The 17,014-nt window shown below is 36.6% G+C and overlaps 1 protein-coding gene across 1 annotated transcript; it reads left to right on the forward strand.

Moving 5' to 3' along the window:
• Positions 1–1,077: 1,077 nt before the first annotated feature.
• On the forward strand, positions 1,078–16,369 carry sash3 (SAM and SH3 domain containing 3). Its single transcript, XM_008420651.3, has 9 exons — positions 1,078–1,095; positions 3,345–3,538; positions 8,135–8,230; positions 10,225–10,359; positions 11,041–11,176; positions 12,463–12,614; positions 13,913–14,125; positions 14,204–14,348; positions 15,675–16,369. Exons 2-9 carry the CDS (start codon positions 3,482–3,484, stop codon positions 15,932–15,934), a joined length of 1,194 nt encoding a protein of 397 aa, XP_008418873.1. The 5' UTR covers positions 1,078–1,095; positions 3,345–3,481; the 3' UTR covers positions 15,935–16,369.
• The last annotated feature ends 645 nt before the right edge of the window (positions 16,370–17,014 follow it).

Genomic DNA, 17,014 nt, shown 5'->3' on the forward strand with positions numbered 1-17,014 from the left:
AAAAGTTAACATTTTTAAGTGGACCTTGTACCTTGTAGACTCCACAAGGACTCCACAAGGTCCACTTAAAAATGTTATCTCACACTTTGGTATGCCTGTATTTAAATAAGATCTAAATACACCTTTATGCTAAAAAAAAAATTATAGACAGAGATTAAAACCTGTCAAGGTTGAATTTCTAAATGAACCAAACTGCTTTCTATTTGGTGCCATGTTTGTAAGGCTACAGTCGAAAATTAACAGCAATAATTTAGGGTACTTAGCCTCTCATCAGACAAAAAAATAGGAGTTCATTTTTCTAAGTCACATTTTCACTATGATATTAATTTATTAATATGTCACAGTTTCAAGCTCAGTGCTTATTTAGTAAACTTTAATGTACAAACCTAGCAATATCTAGCTCAGAACTAAATATTTAGCTAATATGCTAACTTGCCGATAACAGGAAGTGGACAACCAAAATAAGAGCTGGGTCTTCTGACGTGACTGATTCACTTACCGCTGTTGCTTATGCCACTTTAGTAATGTAGCATAGTATCTGTTCCTCTCAATATGTACAACATTTCAGCTTAACCTAAGATGACCCATTTTGATGGAAATACAAATGAAACAGCAAGAGTAACTGTACCGACCCAGCTTTTATTTTTGAAAGTCCACTTCCTGTTATCGCATGTTAGCTAAATATTTAGCTCTGAGCTAAATATTTAGTTTAGAGCTAAATATTTTACTGTAAGCTAAAAAATGTTGCCTGGTAAAATAACCGACTAGCTAAATAACCGAAATTACTGCAGTTAAATTTTGACTGTAACTTTACAAACTTAAATCCATATCTTTTGTATGTAATGCCTAAGTTAACGCCTGTTTACCCCCGTTTTTATGGGCCACACTAAATGAGGCTTAGAGGGCCTTTTTTCCCTAAATCTTATTTGTGCAATTTTTAATATTGGGAAGCCAGACCTCAATCCAATAGAAAATTTGTGGCAGATCTCGAAAATATCCGTTCCCTATATGTAAAGAAGAATGGAGTAAAACTGCAGCATCCAGATGAGCAGCTTGATCTCCATGTTGCAGTAAAAGATGCATCAACTGAAGAGGGTGAGTATTCACGCAAAACAATCAACCAACTTTTTTTAAAACCAGGGTTATCATCAAAAACGATGCATATATTTATGTTCTATATATAATTATACTGTATATTTAATTGTCTGGGCAGCTCTGGAGTCTGAATGTGGAAAGCAAAAGAGAAACTTCACTTTGCAAAAGCACAAAATCTTTTTACTTGTTTCTAATTGAAATATATTGAAATATAATAACAGCTTGTTTTAAGTCAATAATTCCTTAATATTTATGAAAAAGTACTGGTTCCACTGGCAGATTGTTTCACTTATAACTTGGAAAAATTTATTTTTATAAACGCAGAACTCTGCTAGTGGAACTAGTACTTTTTCATCAATATTAAGGAATTATTTACTTAAAACAAGCTGTTATATATTACTAAAAAGTTAGCTGTAAGCTAGTTTCATCTTATTTTAAGTGTACTAAGATATCTGTACTAGAAATTAGACTAAAACACTTGGTAGGAGTTTGTGTTTTTGCAGTGCACTCAGGTGTAACTAGTTGATTTTTAGCTGTATCATTGTTTACATCTAGATCATAAACAAAATGAGGTCACAGCGTTTGAGGAAATGTTGCTCCACTGCACAACTAGTGGCCAAACATTTATTAATATTTTGTCTTTCAATATACTGCTCAAAAAAATAAAGGGAACACTTAAACAACATAATATAACTCCAAGTAAATCAAACTTCTGTGAAATCAAACTGTCCACTTAGGAAGCAACACTGATTGACAACGGGGACCCTCGTCGGGTCAATCAGTGTTGCTTCCTAAGTGGACAGTTTGATTTCACAGAAGTTTGATTTACTTGGAGTTAAATTGTGTTGTTTAAGTGTTCCCTTTATTTTTTTGAGCAGTGTACTTTTACATCTGATATATTGAGTAATTTTTCATAACAAGACATTTTTGTTTGTCTGCTTTACATTTAGTCTGTCATTGCTTTGAGGCTCCACATGGTGACTTTATCACCGTATGGCCACTCAGCTGCTGGTTGTTGTTTTCATACCTTTGTGATCATAAAGACAGATGAGTTTGGCTGCCAACCTGCAGTCAAGTGACAGGAAACTCAAGCAGGGCATCCTCTACTCATGTGGTTTTCACACCACTGAAATAACAAGCTGAAGTTGCCTTGCACTGAACTTCCTTCTCTGCACTTGCTGCCAGATCGTGTTGTTGCCTCTCTGTCCTGCAGCCTGACTGTATGTTTTTTAAAAAAGAGTGCAGACATTTTTCTGAGTCAGTCCTGTATTTTTGTCCAACGGCCGTCTCTTCTGGAACTTGTGACTGACGTTGCAACAAATTTGTCTCATAAGCCATTAGCTGCATGAACATTTGCTGCTGCGATTGTCCTGGCTGGGAGAATTTTGTAGCCTCAGTGGTTGGCAGCTGCAGAGCCGGTGCAGTTTCCAAATATGTCATCCTTGATCATTTTTCACTTCCACACTTTACATGTGCTCACTATGAATACATTTAGACATGTTGACCGTAAAACTGTTGACCTGAAACTGTCATGCAGTCTGATTAGTATAAATAAACAGGTGGGATTTTTATTTATTTAAATGAATACATGACCTTCAGAACAAAGTCATGGAGCTTTTATTCAACTGATTTTGAGCAACTTGCACTTTGAAAAATTTCTTTGAATTTTTTCACACTTCAAAACACTTTACTCTAGTTTCTAATGCAAATGTCTCAGCACACTTGAAATAAGACACAACTAACTTACAAGTATTTTGGTAGCAAGATATAGGAGCTTCTTTTAAGTCAATAATTCCTTAATATTGATTTAAAAAGTACTAGTTCAATTGGCAGATTATTCAACTTGTAACAAGAAATTTTTCCCATGTGATAATATTTTATAATCTGCCAGTGGAACTAAATATTTTTCATCAATATTAAGTAATTACTTACTTAAAACAAGCTAACATAACTTGCTAAAAAGTTACTTGTATGTTAGTTTTCTCTTATTTCAAGTACTAGAAGCTTGACAAAAACTCTTGGTAGGATTTTGTGTTTTTGCAGAGCAGAACTTGCCATAATGGATTCTGAGAGCTGTTGAGCGTATAAGTTCGCTTTTTTCAAGGAAGCTAATGGCACGCAATCATGAGTAATGCGTGTAACCAACCCAGTAGCTCTGTGGAGGTTCTGAGCAGCAGAAACAGGGTTTGCCTTTTTGGTTTCATTGCACCCATGTGACTTCCTGACTTGTTCACTTCACTCTTTTGCAGCAGAGTGCACCTCAGCCCTCTTCTCTTTCTCCTCACCTCACTCCGGATCGTGGCAGCGCAGTGACAGACGTCGTTAGGTGATTAAACTCTGCAGCCTTCGCGCAGCTTTTCTTGTCCGGAGAGAAAAGTGGAAGAAGATGCTGAGGCGAAGGCCATCGAACGCCTCAGAGAAGGAGCAGACGCAGAAGAAGAAGGTGAGTTTCTGCTTCTGACTTTGCTTTGGCAAACCAACAATAAGACCTGGTTGGTGTGTATAAAACTGAGCTTCATGGTTTTACCGCTTCGTAGTAAAACTCCAGTGAACGCCTCACACTGCTCGTTTTGTCTAAGTCTTTTAAACACAGGATGTCAGCTCAACTTAGTGCAGAGCTCTGCGGTCAACCTGAAACCCCCACAAACGCAGAACTTTAAAAACCTCTCGCATGTTTAACTAGTTTAGGTCCTTTTGTGTATTTCCTAACTATCTGCTGCAGCTTATGCTTTGTGAGTTCCTCTGTTCTGGCCCGGTGATTCATTGCAGATGCAGATTGAGTCAGAAAAGACTCTGTGGCTTCAGCCGGCTTCGTCTCCAGCTGTCACCAAATCAGCACGCCTCCCACACTCGACACCAGTGCCCTTATTTTCCATCCTCAGCCCTGCTCCTGCGGTCTGATTGACATCTTGTCATTACACATCTCCTCGCTTTTGTTCTCAGAAAACATTTTTATTCGCTCAGGGAGTCATCGAGGCCGGAGGACCTCCTCGTTGTGGCTTCGGTTTTCAGCAGCTATTCAGTTTATTCGATCACGTTGCAGCAAAAACTCGAGATGTTAAAGGTCGGCGAGTTTGTCTGACTTCACCTGTGGTTTTAATTCTTCAGGTTTTTGACTCTGCTAAAACGTCTGCAATGATTGGCTGGCAGCAGTTGCTCAAGGTTTGCCCGTTTCCTGTGGTTTCAGCACGCAGAGACAGAAGGATGAGCTGCGATAAGATTTTTTGCGCTGCGCCACAGTTCGACGGAAAATTAGACAAAGAGTTTCCGCCACAGATAGAGGGAAAACTCTGCTTGCGGATAGTCATGCAAAGGAGTTAAAATTGCAAACGATTTGGTTAACAGCAGTTCCTAATTTCAGAACATGTGCAGGAAAATTGTAGTTTGTACAACAAAGAAAGAAGTTCTCAGGGCTTGGACGTACACAAAATGTCAAACATCGATGATGAGGAAGTATGAAAACCGGTATTTCCTATTTTCAGACATCCTAATTAGCATATTTTAAAGATTCGATCTGGAAGTCTGATGTTGTCTCGCTACTTTCATCACTTATAGATCTTTGCAAAAGTTCTCTTTAACCTTTTTATCACAGTATTACCACAAACTTCTATGAAATCTACTGAGATTTGGGCAATAGACCAACACAACGTAGATCACAGGTGGAAAACAGATTCCTGTCTTATCAAAGTTTTACAAATGAAATTACATCATTTATTAATCCTATTACTCTGATTAGTTCCAGGCGATATGCAGTAAAAGTTTTACTGCAGTATTTTGTGAAAATGATAAACATTTTGTAGGTAACTGTGTGACTGTCACTGCATGGCCCAGCATTCATAGCACCACAAACACAATATTTATTTAAAACAGGCTTCTTCAGGATCAATTAAAAACATTAGATTTAAATCACTAAACCACACAGTTACTTCATTTGATCATATTTTTAATTTACTGACATTTATTTAAGCTCTCGTGCATCAAACAGTGAAGAAAAATAACATTTCTGATCAGTTTTGTTTTTATTTACTATCAATAACTGAAGTTTATCATGACAACGATAAATCAATATTCTTATCATAAGTACTCTGATTCACCTAAATAAAGTTCACCATGAAGTTAAACTGGGTCACAAGCAGAATGGTGTGCAAGGTGAAATACTAGACATACACCATTAGGCATGATGTTAGCAGCATCATGCTGTGGGGTTCCTTTTTGCCAAACGATTTTTATTGAGCTTGGACTTTTGTAAAATGAATACTCAGCATTTTAATAGCTGGAAAACAAAAAATTAGTGCAACAAGTTGCTTTAAGAAATCAACTAATTGGTAAACAGAGTTCTCTTGTTTTTACTTTAATCATAAGTTTTTATATTTGTTAGACAACTTTAGTGAAAATGGACATTAGCATTAATCTGGGAATCAGCTAAGAAGAATCCAACTCTTCGTCTTTCACTCCAGAAGTGGCGTATAAATGGATGAGAGTCGAAGCCAAAACTGACAGAAATCCATTAAAACTTTGGTTGCAGTTTCCACCAGACATGTAGGGGGCGCTGCAAACATGTGGAAGTAGATTCTCTGGTCATATAAAAAAATTTTTGGGGTTCAAAAAAATCAATTGTTGATTTAACCTGAGTTGTAGCTGCTTACATTTCAGTCATCAACTGAAAACTATCAGAGTTTCTAATAATACCAGCTGCATGTTTTCCCCTTTTGTCACTTTGCAGCCGCTGACTGGAAATATACTTTAGTAATATTTGCGCAGTCAGAGCCGCATTTAACAGTCAAGTAGTAACTAGTTACATCTACTCAATTACATTTACTTCAGTAACTGTTTTTGGGAAAAAAGTACTTTTAAGAGTATTTTACTACACTGTACTTTAACTTGAGTAATTTTATTATGAAGTTTTTCTGCTCTTACTTGAACAAAATGTCTGTTTTCTCTTCCTACTGAATGAAAAACAAACATGTTTTATCCAAAAATTCACCAGACACAGATCTGCAGTTTTTGTTTAAGTTTTATAAGTTTTTTATTGAAAGAAACTGATTAGAGAAAATTTATTTCGCCTGATTTTGTTATTTTTCGTTACTTATATGAATTATTGTCACTTTGGTATTTTAGTGCATCTGATGGATTAAATGTTTATATATTAAATGAAAGAGAATTTGATCACTTACTCTATTTGAGTAGACTTTTTACCAGATCCTTTTTTTATTCTTAGTTCAGTAATTTCTTGGACGACTATTTGAGTAAAAATTAAACTACAATATTTGGGTACTCTGCCCACCTCTAAATGTAGGACAAACCTGAAAAATTGCAAAATACTTTAAATTGGGTCAAATGTTCACCTGAAAGTTAAAATGTCCCAGTCAAAGTCCAAACTTAAATCCAATTACACTTGGACAAAGACGACCAAAAATAATTTCCATCCATTCCAAAAAAGCTTTGACAAATTGACTCAGGTTAAAAAAAACTTAGAGGTTCTTGGTAGTTTTATAAAACTAATATCCCCAAATTAGATGAGTTGTATTAATATTTTGGAAGTTTTAAAAAAATAAACAATATTTAAATGTTGGGAAATTAGTCAATTTCTTTGGGAACATCATGGATTTATTGGTATTAAACTACCAGGCATCACTTTGTACCTGCTGATGTCTAGGACTCATTTTATTAAATGTTATAAAATGTACTGTGTCTTGCATTTGTTAAAGTTTTTTTCCTAGTGGAGACATTTTTGGGCACCAAAACTGGCTCCAGCCCAGGGCCCCACATCCTGGTAAATCCGGCCCTGCTGGTGGTTGAAATATGTACAACTTTCTGTCAGTCCATCAGAAAAAAATCCTAATAAAGTTCAGTTTCTCCTTTTAACAAAATGTGAAGTTCTAAAGATATTAATACTTCAGCTAAGCGCCCTACATAGTGGTGCGGTTTATTTCAGAGACAGCTGTTAATCAGCCGCCCTCGTTTCCTTTCTGCTCTATATTTACACAAACACAGTCACAGGTAGAGCTGCAGAAAGCTCAGGACACAGATTTCTGGCTGCACTGCAGAAACACAAACACAGCAAGTGTTTCTTTCAAACCTGAAATAAGATCAAATTAACTTACATGTAACTTTTCAGCAAGAAATGGGAGCTTGTTTTCAGTAAAAATAATCCCTTACAATTGATTAAAAAGTGCTACGATACAAATGTTTTATTAAAAGTGAAATAATCTGCAGTGGAACTACAACTTTTTAATCAATATTAAGGTTTTATTTACTTAAAACAAGCGCCTACATCTTTCTGAAAAGTTACTTATAAGTTAGTTTTGTCTTATTTCAAGTGCACTAAGATATTTGCAACAAAAATACTTGGTAGGATTTGGTGTTTTTGCAGTGTGTTAGTGCAGAAATAAAACAATAATTTGGTAACATTTATTTGAAGGGCTGTGTACAAGACTGATATACATGAAGGAGTCTTTGTGAATGTTGTCATGAAGAGTTATTTAGTAAATAATGACACTTTTAACGCAATGTTTTCACTTGTAATGGACATTCAGTTCAAGTTTTCCTGCAACTTTGCTTTAAAACTGTCATTATTCACTATATAAAGAAAATGTGACACTTTTATTTGACTTTTTAATTACATTTTGAATTACTTATATCACTCTTAGGCATTCATATGTTTTATTCATTTTATCACTCAGTGTTATATTTGTATTCTCACATAACTTGTCAACTAATAAGCAGTTCCCATTGGGGATCAATCAAGTATATTGTACTCTGTTGACATTAAAAATGTTATTGACCGAGTGACAGTTATGTGAGTTTTCTGCACATCCCTTCAAATAAAGCGTTACAAATTGTTTTCATAACCAGAAATTGTTCTGCACTTTTACTGTTTGACCCGTACAAGATAAGAGCAGAAGCCTTATCAGCGCTGCAGCACAAAATCACCGAGCAGCAGCCATTGTGCACCAACAGTCGCTTATCTAGTGCTTTTTTGTGTGTTTGTGCCTCTGCGGTTTGTGCTTTTTCTTCATGGCCTTTTCGTGTTTTGCAGCTCACCTTGCAGAGGTCCAGCAGCTTCAAGGACTTCATGAAGCACAAGCCCACCTCCCCCTGCACGCCAGATAAGGAGTTCACCTTAGACGAGCATGTGAGTCTCTCGCACAAGTTTGAAACAAAAGGCTGGAAAAGTAGAAGTAGGCGCCTCAATCTTTGTCGTTTTAAGTTCCTGAATGGTTGTTCCTACAGGTAGTGTTTTCACAGTGTTCCTCATTTTTCTTTAATCCCAGAGAGAAACCCCACTACTGTCAGTTGTGACTGAATTAAGCTTCCCCCTTTTTTTTCTTTTTTAAATCAGCCGCTTTACATTTTCTGTGAATCTCCCAGCAGAAAGGGTTAGTCACTTCTCGGCAGCGTTGCGTGAGTTGTAGGACGAAGGAGTGCAGAAGTACCGAGGCAGAGAGGAAGTAAGAAGGAGAAGCAGTGCTGTGCAGATGACAGCACCGAGCAGACAGGATGTCCTCTGGTGACAGCTAGTCAAGCAGAGAGCCTCTGCGTCAGACAGGCTGAGCAGAGCAGAAAGCATTAACCAGGGCCTTTCCCTGGAGATTATAACGCATTTAAGACTCGCTGTTATCAGGTTTTAATCCGGCAAATTAACTCAGCCAGGAAATCTGAGTGAGAATTAAACTTATTCAGCAATCAAACACTTTATTTGTGTCCTGACTGGACAGCTTATAGGTAAACAGTGATGTGGGCCTGGTTGCATTAAAGTGTCAGATTAGATACTCCTCCAGTTGCATAATTTACTAGATTGAATTAATGCAGAAGACAAAATCTTACCAAGTTTGTCTAGTTTTTAATGCAAACATCTTATTACATTGGAAATAAGACAAAACTAACTTACAAGTAACTTTTCAACAAGATATGGGAGCTTAAGTAAATAATTCCTTAATGTAAATGAAAAAAAATACCCTTAACTCTGGCAGATTATTTCACTTATAACATGGAAAATGTCTTGTTATAAGTGAAATAATCTGCCATTGGAAATAGTTATTTTTCATCAATATTAATACATTATTGACATAAAACAAACTCCTCTTTCTTGCTGAAAAGTTACTTGTAAGTTAGTTTTGTCTTATTTCAAGTGTATTAAGATATTTGCATTGAAAACCAGTGAGATTTTGTGTTTTTTTAGTGCGTGGCTCTGCATGCTGTCACTCTCTGATGATGTCATTTGGTGTTTAATAAAAACCTCAAGACTTTTGCTGCATGATTTTCTCTCCTCGTCTCTCTGCTCATTTCCTGTCTGAAACACGGGTCAGTAAAGGCCGCGATGCTAACAAGATGCTAACAGAAATAATAATGGTAAAAATGCAAACGTGAAGAACTAAATGTGTTGCACCCACAGCCAAACCAATGGCGAACAATAGATACATTTTCATTACTAATGTGTCGATATTTGATCCACTGGCAGATTATCTCACTTATAACGTGGGAAAAATAACATGCCAGTGGAACTAGTACTTTTTCAAGAATTATTAACTTAAAACAAGATGTAAAGTTACCTGTAAGTTAGTTTTTCTTACTTAAGAGGTTTTCACTAGAAAATAGAGCAAAACACTTAGTCAGGTTTTGTGTTTTTACAGTGTAATGAACGTAACTTTGGGAAATAAACTGATGCACAACATTTTGGAGAGTGAAATGGTTTATTTCCAGGTAGAAAATTAATTTAGAAAGGGTTGAAATGGTTAAATATGGCGACTTTGGTTGGTCACAAAGACAAATTGACCCAGAGACGTTGTGTGGCTGTGCGCCTGTTGCAATGTGTTCATGTTGTAATCAAAACTATTGAGTAACCGCCTTGTAGAAACAGTGAGAACCTCAGTTTCCTTGAATCACCAGGATGCAGGTGTGTGTGCGTGCGTGTGTGTGTGTGGGTTTTCAAACACCAAGACCACAAACCTGCAGGGTTTCTATTTCGTGAGAATTTAACCTTTTTTTTTGTCTGAGCGATCAAGATAAACCGACTTCGCCTTTGTGAGTTTAAAGGAGCAGGTCACTGTTTTACACTTTCTGTGATCTCTTGTAGCCTGACAGGTGTTGATAGAGAGCTGGTGTTTTTTATTTTTTGTCTTGTGTTAGGTGGGAGACAATGTGACAGAAGAAGAAGCAGTGAAAAGTGGCAGCAAACTTGGGAAAAAATGGCGCAACGTCATCTCCCGTACGATGACCCGGAAGACATCCAAGATGGTGCAGAAGGCCCTGGCTGAGGAGGGGGTGAGCAAAGCACAACCTGATCAATTAAATCCTTACCAAATTCAATATAAATATGTTTACATCCCACACACAGCGCATTAATTCATGTTCCAGATGAACCTCGTTTAAAAAGACTTTCAGCTTGTTATTCTGAGCTATTTGCCTCCCCCTGGTGGTCAGAAGATGTGCTGCATTTATTTAGAATAAGTCAATAAAACACAGAAACGGTTAACAGATTAATGATCCAACAACTTGATCAAATATTTTTAAAAATGTAATAAAAAAAATTTAAATAAAAAAAAATCATTATTTATCATCATAATGGTGCAGAACATTTAGTCTTTATATTTTCAACATTTATTAATATATTTGAAAGTATATAACTGTTTCAAATAGTTATATACTCTTTATTTAAATGCATATTTAAATAAATAAAATCACTTCAATATGCAAATTGAAGTGAATTTATTAATTTATCAATTTGATCAACATTTCAAATTATTTGTGATAAATGATATTTAGCAGAAACAATTTAAATAGAATGAATGTTTTTATCATTGTTTTCATTATTGACTGCTATTCAAGCAAGAAAAATAGGACTAGTTTAATATATTTTACTGATATTTAGTGTTTCGCCATTCGGGATAATTAAAAGTGAACGGTTCTCTGAGCCATGTTGTTTTTTTATGTATTTTTCTCCAGGCGGAGAGCGGCGAGGAGCTGTCCCCCGTCTCCTCTGACTTCCTTCCAGACCTGAGTGCGGGACAGAGGACGTCTGTCTGCTCCACGGGTTCAGAGGACACGACTCCCAGCCCAGTCTGCCGCCAGCTCTCTGCCAGTAAGCCTGCGAACTTCAAGAACCTCCACAGAAAAGCCAACAAGCACGCTGCCCTTTTATGGTCACATTTAATTGCCCAGAGAAAACATTTAATTCACTGTAACTGTGTCATGGTTTTTATGTTTGGACAAGTTTTCACCACTCAGAAATAATTGGAACTAGCATTATTATTTTTTCCTAAAAGGAAAAATTTAACCTCATAAAATATTTGACATCTGCTGACAGATGGTTAAAAATAGATTTTAATACTATTGCAAAGAATGAAAGAAGGAGGGAACAGTGAACTCTCCCCCACTGCAAAAACTAAAAGACTTACCAGGCATTTTTATCTGGCTTATAATGAAGATATCTTGAAATAAGACGGAACTAAATTAATGTTTCAGCAAAATATAGGAGCTTAGTTAAAGTCAATAATTCCTTAATACTGATGAAAAAGTGTTTGTTCTGTTGGCAGATTATTTTACTTATGAGAAAAAGGTTTTGTCATAAGTGAAACTAGGACTTATTTTTAAATCAATATTAATGAATTGCTAGCTTAAAACAAGCACCCATATTTTGCTGAAAAGTTAATTGTAAGTTAGTTTTGTTTTAAATAAAGTGTACTAAGATATTTGCACTATAAACTAGATCAAAATTACCTGGTAAGGTTTTGTTTTTGCAGTGTAAATGAACACACAAAACCTAACAAGTCAATGTAACAAAAGACAAAGGGTTACTATAACTCTAAATAAGACAACTTAACTGGTCGTTGCTAGGCAACCAAAGTTGGCGGGAACTTGAAACTTCTTGCTGCAAAGCAGGTTGTTGCTAGGCAACCAAAGAGTGAGAGAGTTAGTTGGTTCACATTCAGAAATACTTTACTGATCCCAAAGGGAAATTAAATGTTGTCACTCACATTAATTCAGATTCTTCAGTTATTGTACATTGTGATGGCTCTTGGTAGGAGAAATCTCCTGTAGCAGTCTGTGATACAGCAAATCTGAAGAAGCCTCTGACTGAATACACTCTGTTTTCCCTAGAGAGTCTATTGAAGAAGATTTTCTTAATTTTACGAAGAATCCTTCATAAATGATCCCACCAAACTTTCTTAGCTAGCCATGAGAGGTTGAACGGCCAAAGCGTTTCCTCTGCCTTCATTTCCCAGAATGCTGTGCGGTTCTGAGTTAGAGCTCAGTGAATATTCTATATGTTGAATATTCTATTACCTATTGATACTGATGATGAGTCTATAGCGGTACATATTGTTACTGATTCATTGTCCAGCGCTAACCGACTGTCGTCTTCAGGCAGCGACAGGCAGAGCCTGGACAGCGGGTACTGCCAGCGGGACAGCATGAGGCTGGAGGACAGCGCCTACAACGGGCCTTTCTGCGGCCGCGCCGTGGTCCACACCGACTTCACTCCCAGTCCCTACGATGTGGAGTCGCTGAAACTCCAAGTGAGTCTGTCTGTGATCTGGCCTTTAGCTGAGTCTGCTGTCTGGTTGTTGTTGTCCTCCTGGGAGCTTGTTAGCTCCACGAAACAAGACGGCTCATCTGATTATTATTCTGCAAAGGGAGAATAATCTGCAGGGCCCGACGCTTTCTGAATGTTTACACACACTGACTCAATCTAAGGAAAACCTTTTTTAAAAAAGGAGTAAGAAGAAAAGAAAGGTCTATAGGTGATACAAAATATGTCCATTACATTTTTCACACAAAATCATTTTCAGATAATGAGATTTTAGTTTGCTCAGTTCTGCTATTATAAGCTCTTTTCAGAATGAGCTGTTTTAGTTCAACCGCGTATCAGGTAGTAAAAAAGGGGTAGTAAATTTTCTCAAAAAAGTCTCAGAAATGTCCTTAAAAAAACAAAAATGTCTGAGTTTGAAAAGTCAAAAATTTGCTAGAAAAAAAACAACCTTAGAAGTTTTCTTGTAAAAAAAAAAAAGGAAAATTTTAGATTTTGAAGTAAAACATTTTCAAAAATTTCCCAAAGTCAAATAAAGTTTCGCATTTAAACTCAGAAATTATGATGCTTCTTTTCTAGCAACAGAAAAACAAAACAAATGTGTAGATTTTTTTCTAACTAAAATGCAAAACATTATCAGTTGAAATTAAATCAAAATATGTTTCTTTTTTTAGGTAGAGTTGAGAAATTAAAATAAAAAAATGTAATCTGTTTCAGATTCCTTCTTAAAATTTAAGCATCAGTCTCGCCACACTGACACTGTTAGATATATTATTAATATTATAGATATTTTGGCTTGAGCCGCCCACCTCTAGTTTACACTCATTGGTGAAAATGGCTGAAAACAGATGTCAATTATATGACCGCACATCTTTGATAAGTTGAAGTAGAGCCTCCTGCACAACCAAGTGGTATCTGGACTGTAGGTCAACAACAAAACACTTGTGTTTTCCAGCAGCCATTGTACAGAGCATGCAGTGGCAAAACCTACTGACCAAACATGCTGGAGATCTGCTGGGGTTGCTAGGTAACGGGGGGAACTCTGCTGGGGTTGCTAGGTAATGGTGCAAAACCATCAAATGTGACTTATGTTTTTCAAATGACTCATTTTCCAGACACCAAAAAACATTAAATTTTTGGTGTCTGGGTGTTTTTTTAAGCATTTGAACTGTTTTTAGATGCAGTTGAGAAACAAATTGAAGTACAAAATAGGCCCCCTTTAATGACGGTTTCTGAGGTTTCATTAGAACAAACCTTCATCTCGATGCTTTGCGTCTTATTTTACAGAAAGGTGACATTATCCACATCATCGACAAGCCCCCCGTGGGAACATGGACAGGAAAGCTCAACAACAAAGTGGGATCCTTCAAGTTCATCTATGTCAACCTTCTGCCTGATGAGACGCCTCCAACCAGGAGGAAACGCTGCCACAGCAAGGGCAACCGGTCCAAATCCAAGCCCAAAACCTTGGAGGAAGTCCTGGACCGCATCGGCCTGACGGTAAGTGGACCGAGCCGTTACCGCTCTGGTTCCTGTCCACACAATAATCACAGTCTGATGAGAGTTTCACCGTTTCAGGAGCTCAGTTCCTTGCTGTCCATGCATGGCTTCCAGAGCCTGGAGGACTTCACCGGACTGAAGGAGTCTCACCTGAACGAGCTGAACATCACAAACCCAGATCACCGCTCCAAGATCCTGAACGCAGCTGACCTGCTCAGAGACTGTACGTCCAAACACGGCAAAACCCCGTCGATTTCAGATCAATGCTGCTTGACGGCTGCTGCTCACACCAGGAACTGCAAATAAAGTTTTTCTTTTTATTTAGGAGGAAAACTAAGACAGCTGGCTTTCCTGTCAGATTTAACTCATTTTCATTTATATACAGTGATATTTGATCAAAAAAACTGAAAAACTGTTTTGCTGGATTATAATTTGATCAGCATGTCCAGTGGTAAATTTAAGTATAGAATGCATTTTATTGCTCTTCATTATTTAGTCGTTTATTGTAATTCTGGTTTAAATTTATATTAAGTCAGCCAAATACTATTAAATTCAAGAAATTAGGGGATTAGAAATAAAAAGCAAAATATCATCAGCATAAAGGGAAACCTTGTTCAGTTTGACCGTCTAAAAGCCCTAAAAGGTCAATAACAACAAACTTACATAGCTAAAAGTGACATAATGTGTCAGTGGAACAAGACATTTTACCCACATCATAAATCTATTTTTTATTCCGCTGACAGATTATAGCTACAGTTGAAATAATCTACCAATGGAAATATAATTTTTTAGGCAACATTAAGGAATTATTGACTAAAACAAGCTCCTATGTTGTGCTAAAAGTTTCTTGTGAATGTTTTGTCATATTTCAATTGTACTAAGATATTTGCACTAGAAACTAGACAAAATATTTTGTGTTTTTGCAGTGCATTATCTTTGTCTTGCAACGGTGTTTTGGGGCCAGAGTAGATAGAAAAAATGAGTAAATCTTCACAAAAAATTTCTGAAATATTATAGAAAAAACAAGAAAACTACTGGGAAAATTAGCTAGAAAAAAATCTGAAATTGTTTAGAAAATGTTCAACTTTTCAAACTCAGAATTTCCTCATTTCTTTCTCACAAATTTCTGAGATTAATCTAAAATTTCTGTTTTTCTAGCAAATTTTTTATTTTTCAAACTCAGAAATTTCTTAAGATTTTTTTCTCTAAAATTTCTCAGAATAATCTAACACTATCAGTTTGCTCTAGAAAATTTGACTGTTCAAACTCAAATTTCCTAGATTTTCTCAAAAATTTCTGAGATTAATCTAAAATTTTCAGAATTTTTTTTCTAGTAAATTTTCAGCTTCTCTAACTCAGAAATGTCCTTGTTTTTTTTTTCTAGATTCATAGGATCAATCTCAAAATTTCAGGTTTTTTTGGTAAAATGTACTCGTCTTTTATTTTCTGTCTGCACTGGCTCTAATACGGCGTCATCCTGTCTGAAGCCAAGATGAAGATTCCTTTGACATATCCTGTACTTAAACCTGATTTATTTTCCATCTTCCAGCTGAAGACGAGTCTGAACCAGAGGGTGATGAAGAGGAGGAGAGGCCAGCTGAAAACTTGAAGGAGCCACGGGACTCTGGTTGCTTTGAGAGCTCTGAGAACCTGGAGAACGGCCGCGAGGAGCCGAAAACGGAGGAGGAAGAGTCAAACCAGCAAACAGAGAAAGAAGAGGAGGAGAAGTCGGAGGAGATGCAGGAGGCCGGGGACCTGGAGGCCGTCCAGGAACAGCTGCAGGAGCTGGCGGTGGACGAAGGACAGTGATGGAAAACTCAAACATTCCCCTCTGATTTCTGAGACTGAACGGCGTTTAACGTCTCTCTTCATCGAAAGAGAGCAGATCGAGCCACTTCACTGCTACAACAAGCCGGCCGTCCGTTACTGAAGGCTGATTTTCCCATGATGATTTCACAGCTCGCTTACAAGCAACACAAACTGTTACCAGCTGCCACAGGTGGCAGCTCTTTTTAACCCACTTGTTGTAAAATATGATGTTATAACTTTACTTTAGGTATGTTTTGTTGCATCACTATAATGTTTCCGCTAAAGCATTTGAGGGTTTCACTCTGGGCTCTACTGTCTTTTATGTTTGAGTTTTTTCCTCCATGAATGTAAACTATCTTCACATTTTTCATGTATCTAAAATGTCACTGATGTTGTTTTCTGTGACTGTAAATAAATTAAATAAACTTTAATCAATGGAGTGTAAATAATGTTGGTTAATCCCCGATTAAATTGGTTTTTAGTTCTGTGTTAAAATTCTCAGGTAAACATTTTCACTGCTTTCCATAAATGTTTTTTTTTTCCACTTGTTGCCATGGAGACAGTAGCTGATAAATTATGACATCAGAGTTTCCTTTCCTGAAGCTCCTCCCATTCCTAACGCAATGCATTCTGGGAGTAATATTTACAAAAATACCATCTTCAGCAACATTTTGATGAGTCAACAAACAGCAGAGTTGGTGTCAAATATTTTTCATTTTAAATATTTTAATAAATGTTTCTAGAGGTCACAGGTCAACTAGCCAGTCCACATTCACAAAATTAAAAGAAATATTGTGTCAAACATCTGTGCTACATTTGTGCTGCAAAAATATTTGTTTGGACTGCAATAATTAAAAAAATAATTTATGTTTGTGCTGCTAAAACTGTAGAAGCAGTTGACTGAAACCGAATTTGTTTGACTTGTTAACCTTTGATGACCTCTGGAAACATTTATCAATATCTTTAAAATTATAGCAGCACAAACGTAACTTAAAGATTTGACACCAATTTCATTTAACTCTGAGACATTTCCACTAATACAAACACGTCTGCATACAAAACAATATTCAAATTGTGAAA

This window comes from Poecilia reticulata, chromosome 10 (genome assembly GCF_904066995.2).
Source record: "Poecilia reticulata chromosome 10, P_reticulata-male-v2, whole genome shotgun sequence".
Taxonomy (NCBI): Eukaryota; Metazoa; Chordata; class Actinopteri; order Cyprinodontiformes; family Poeciliidae; genus Poecilia; species Poecilia reticulata.

Excerpts from the sequence above, each read along its gene's own strand:
- sash3 (XM_008420651.3), top strand. The coding sequence starts at position 3,482 with ATGCTGAGGCGAAGGCCATCGAACGCCTCAGAGAAGGAGCAGACGCAG. Across the intron at positions 14,126-14,203 it reads TGGACCGCATCGGCCTGACG|GAGCTCAGTTCCTTGCTGTC; the intron begins GTAAGTGGACCG and ends TCACCGTTTCAG. Across the intron at positions 14,349-15,674 it reads AGCTGACCTGCTCAGAGACT|CTGAAGACGAGTCTGAACCA; the intron begins GTACGTCCAAAC and ends TCCATCTTCCAG.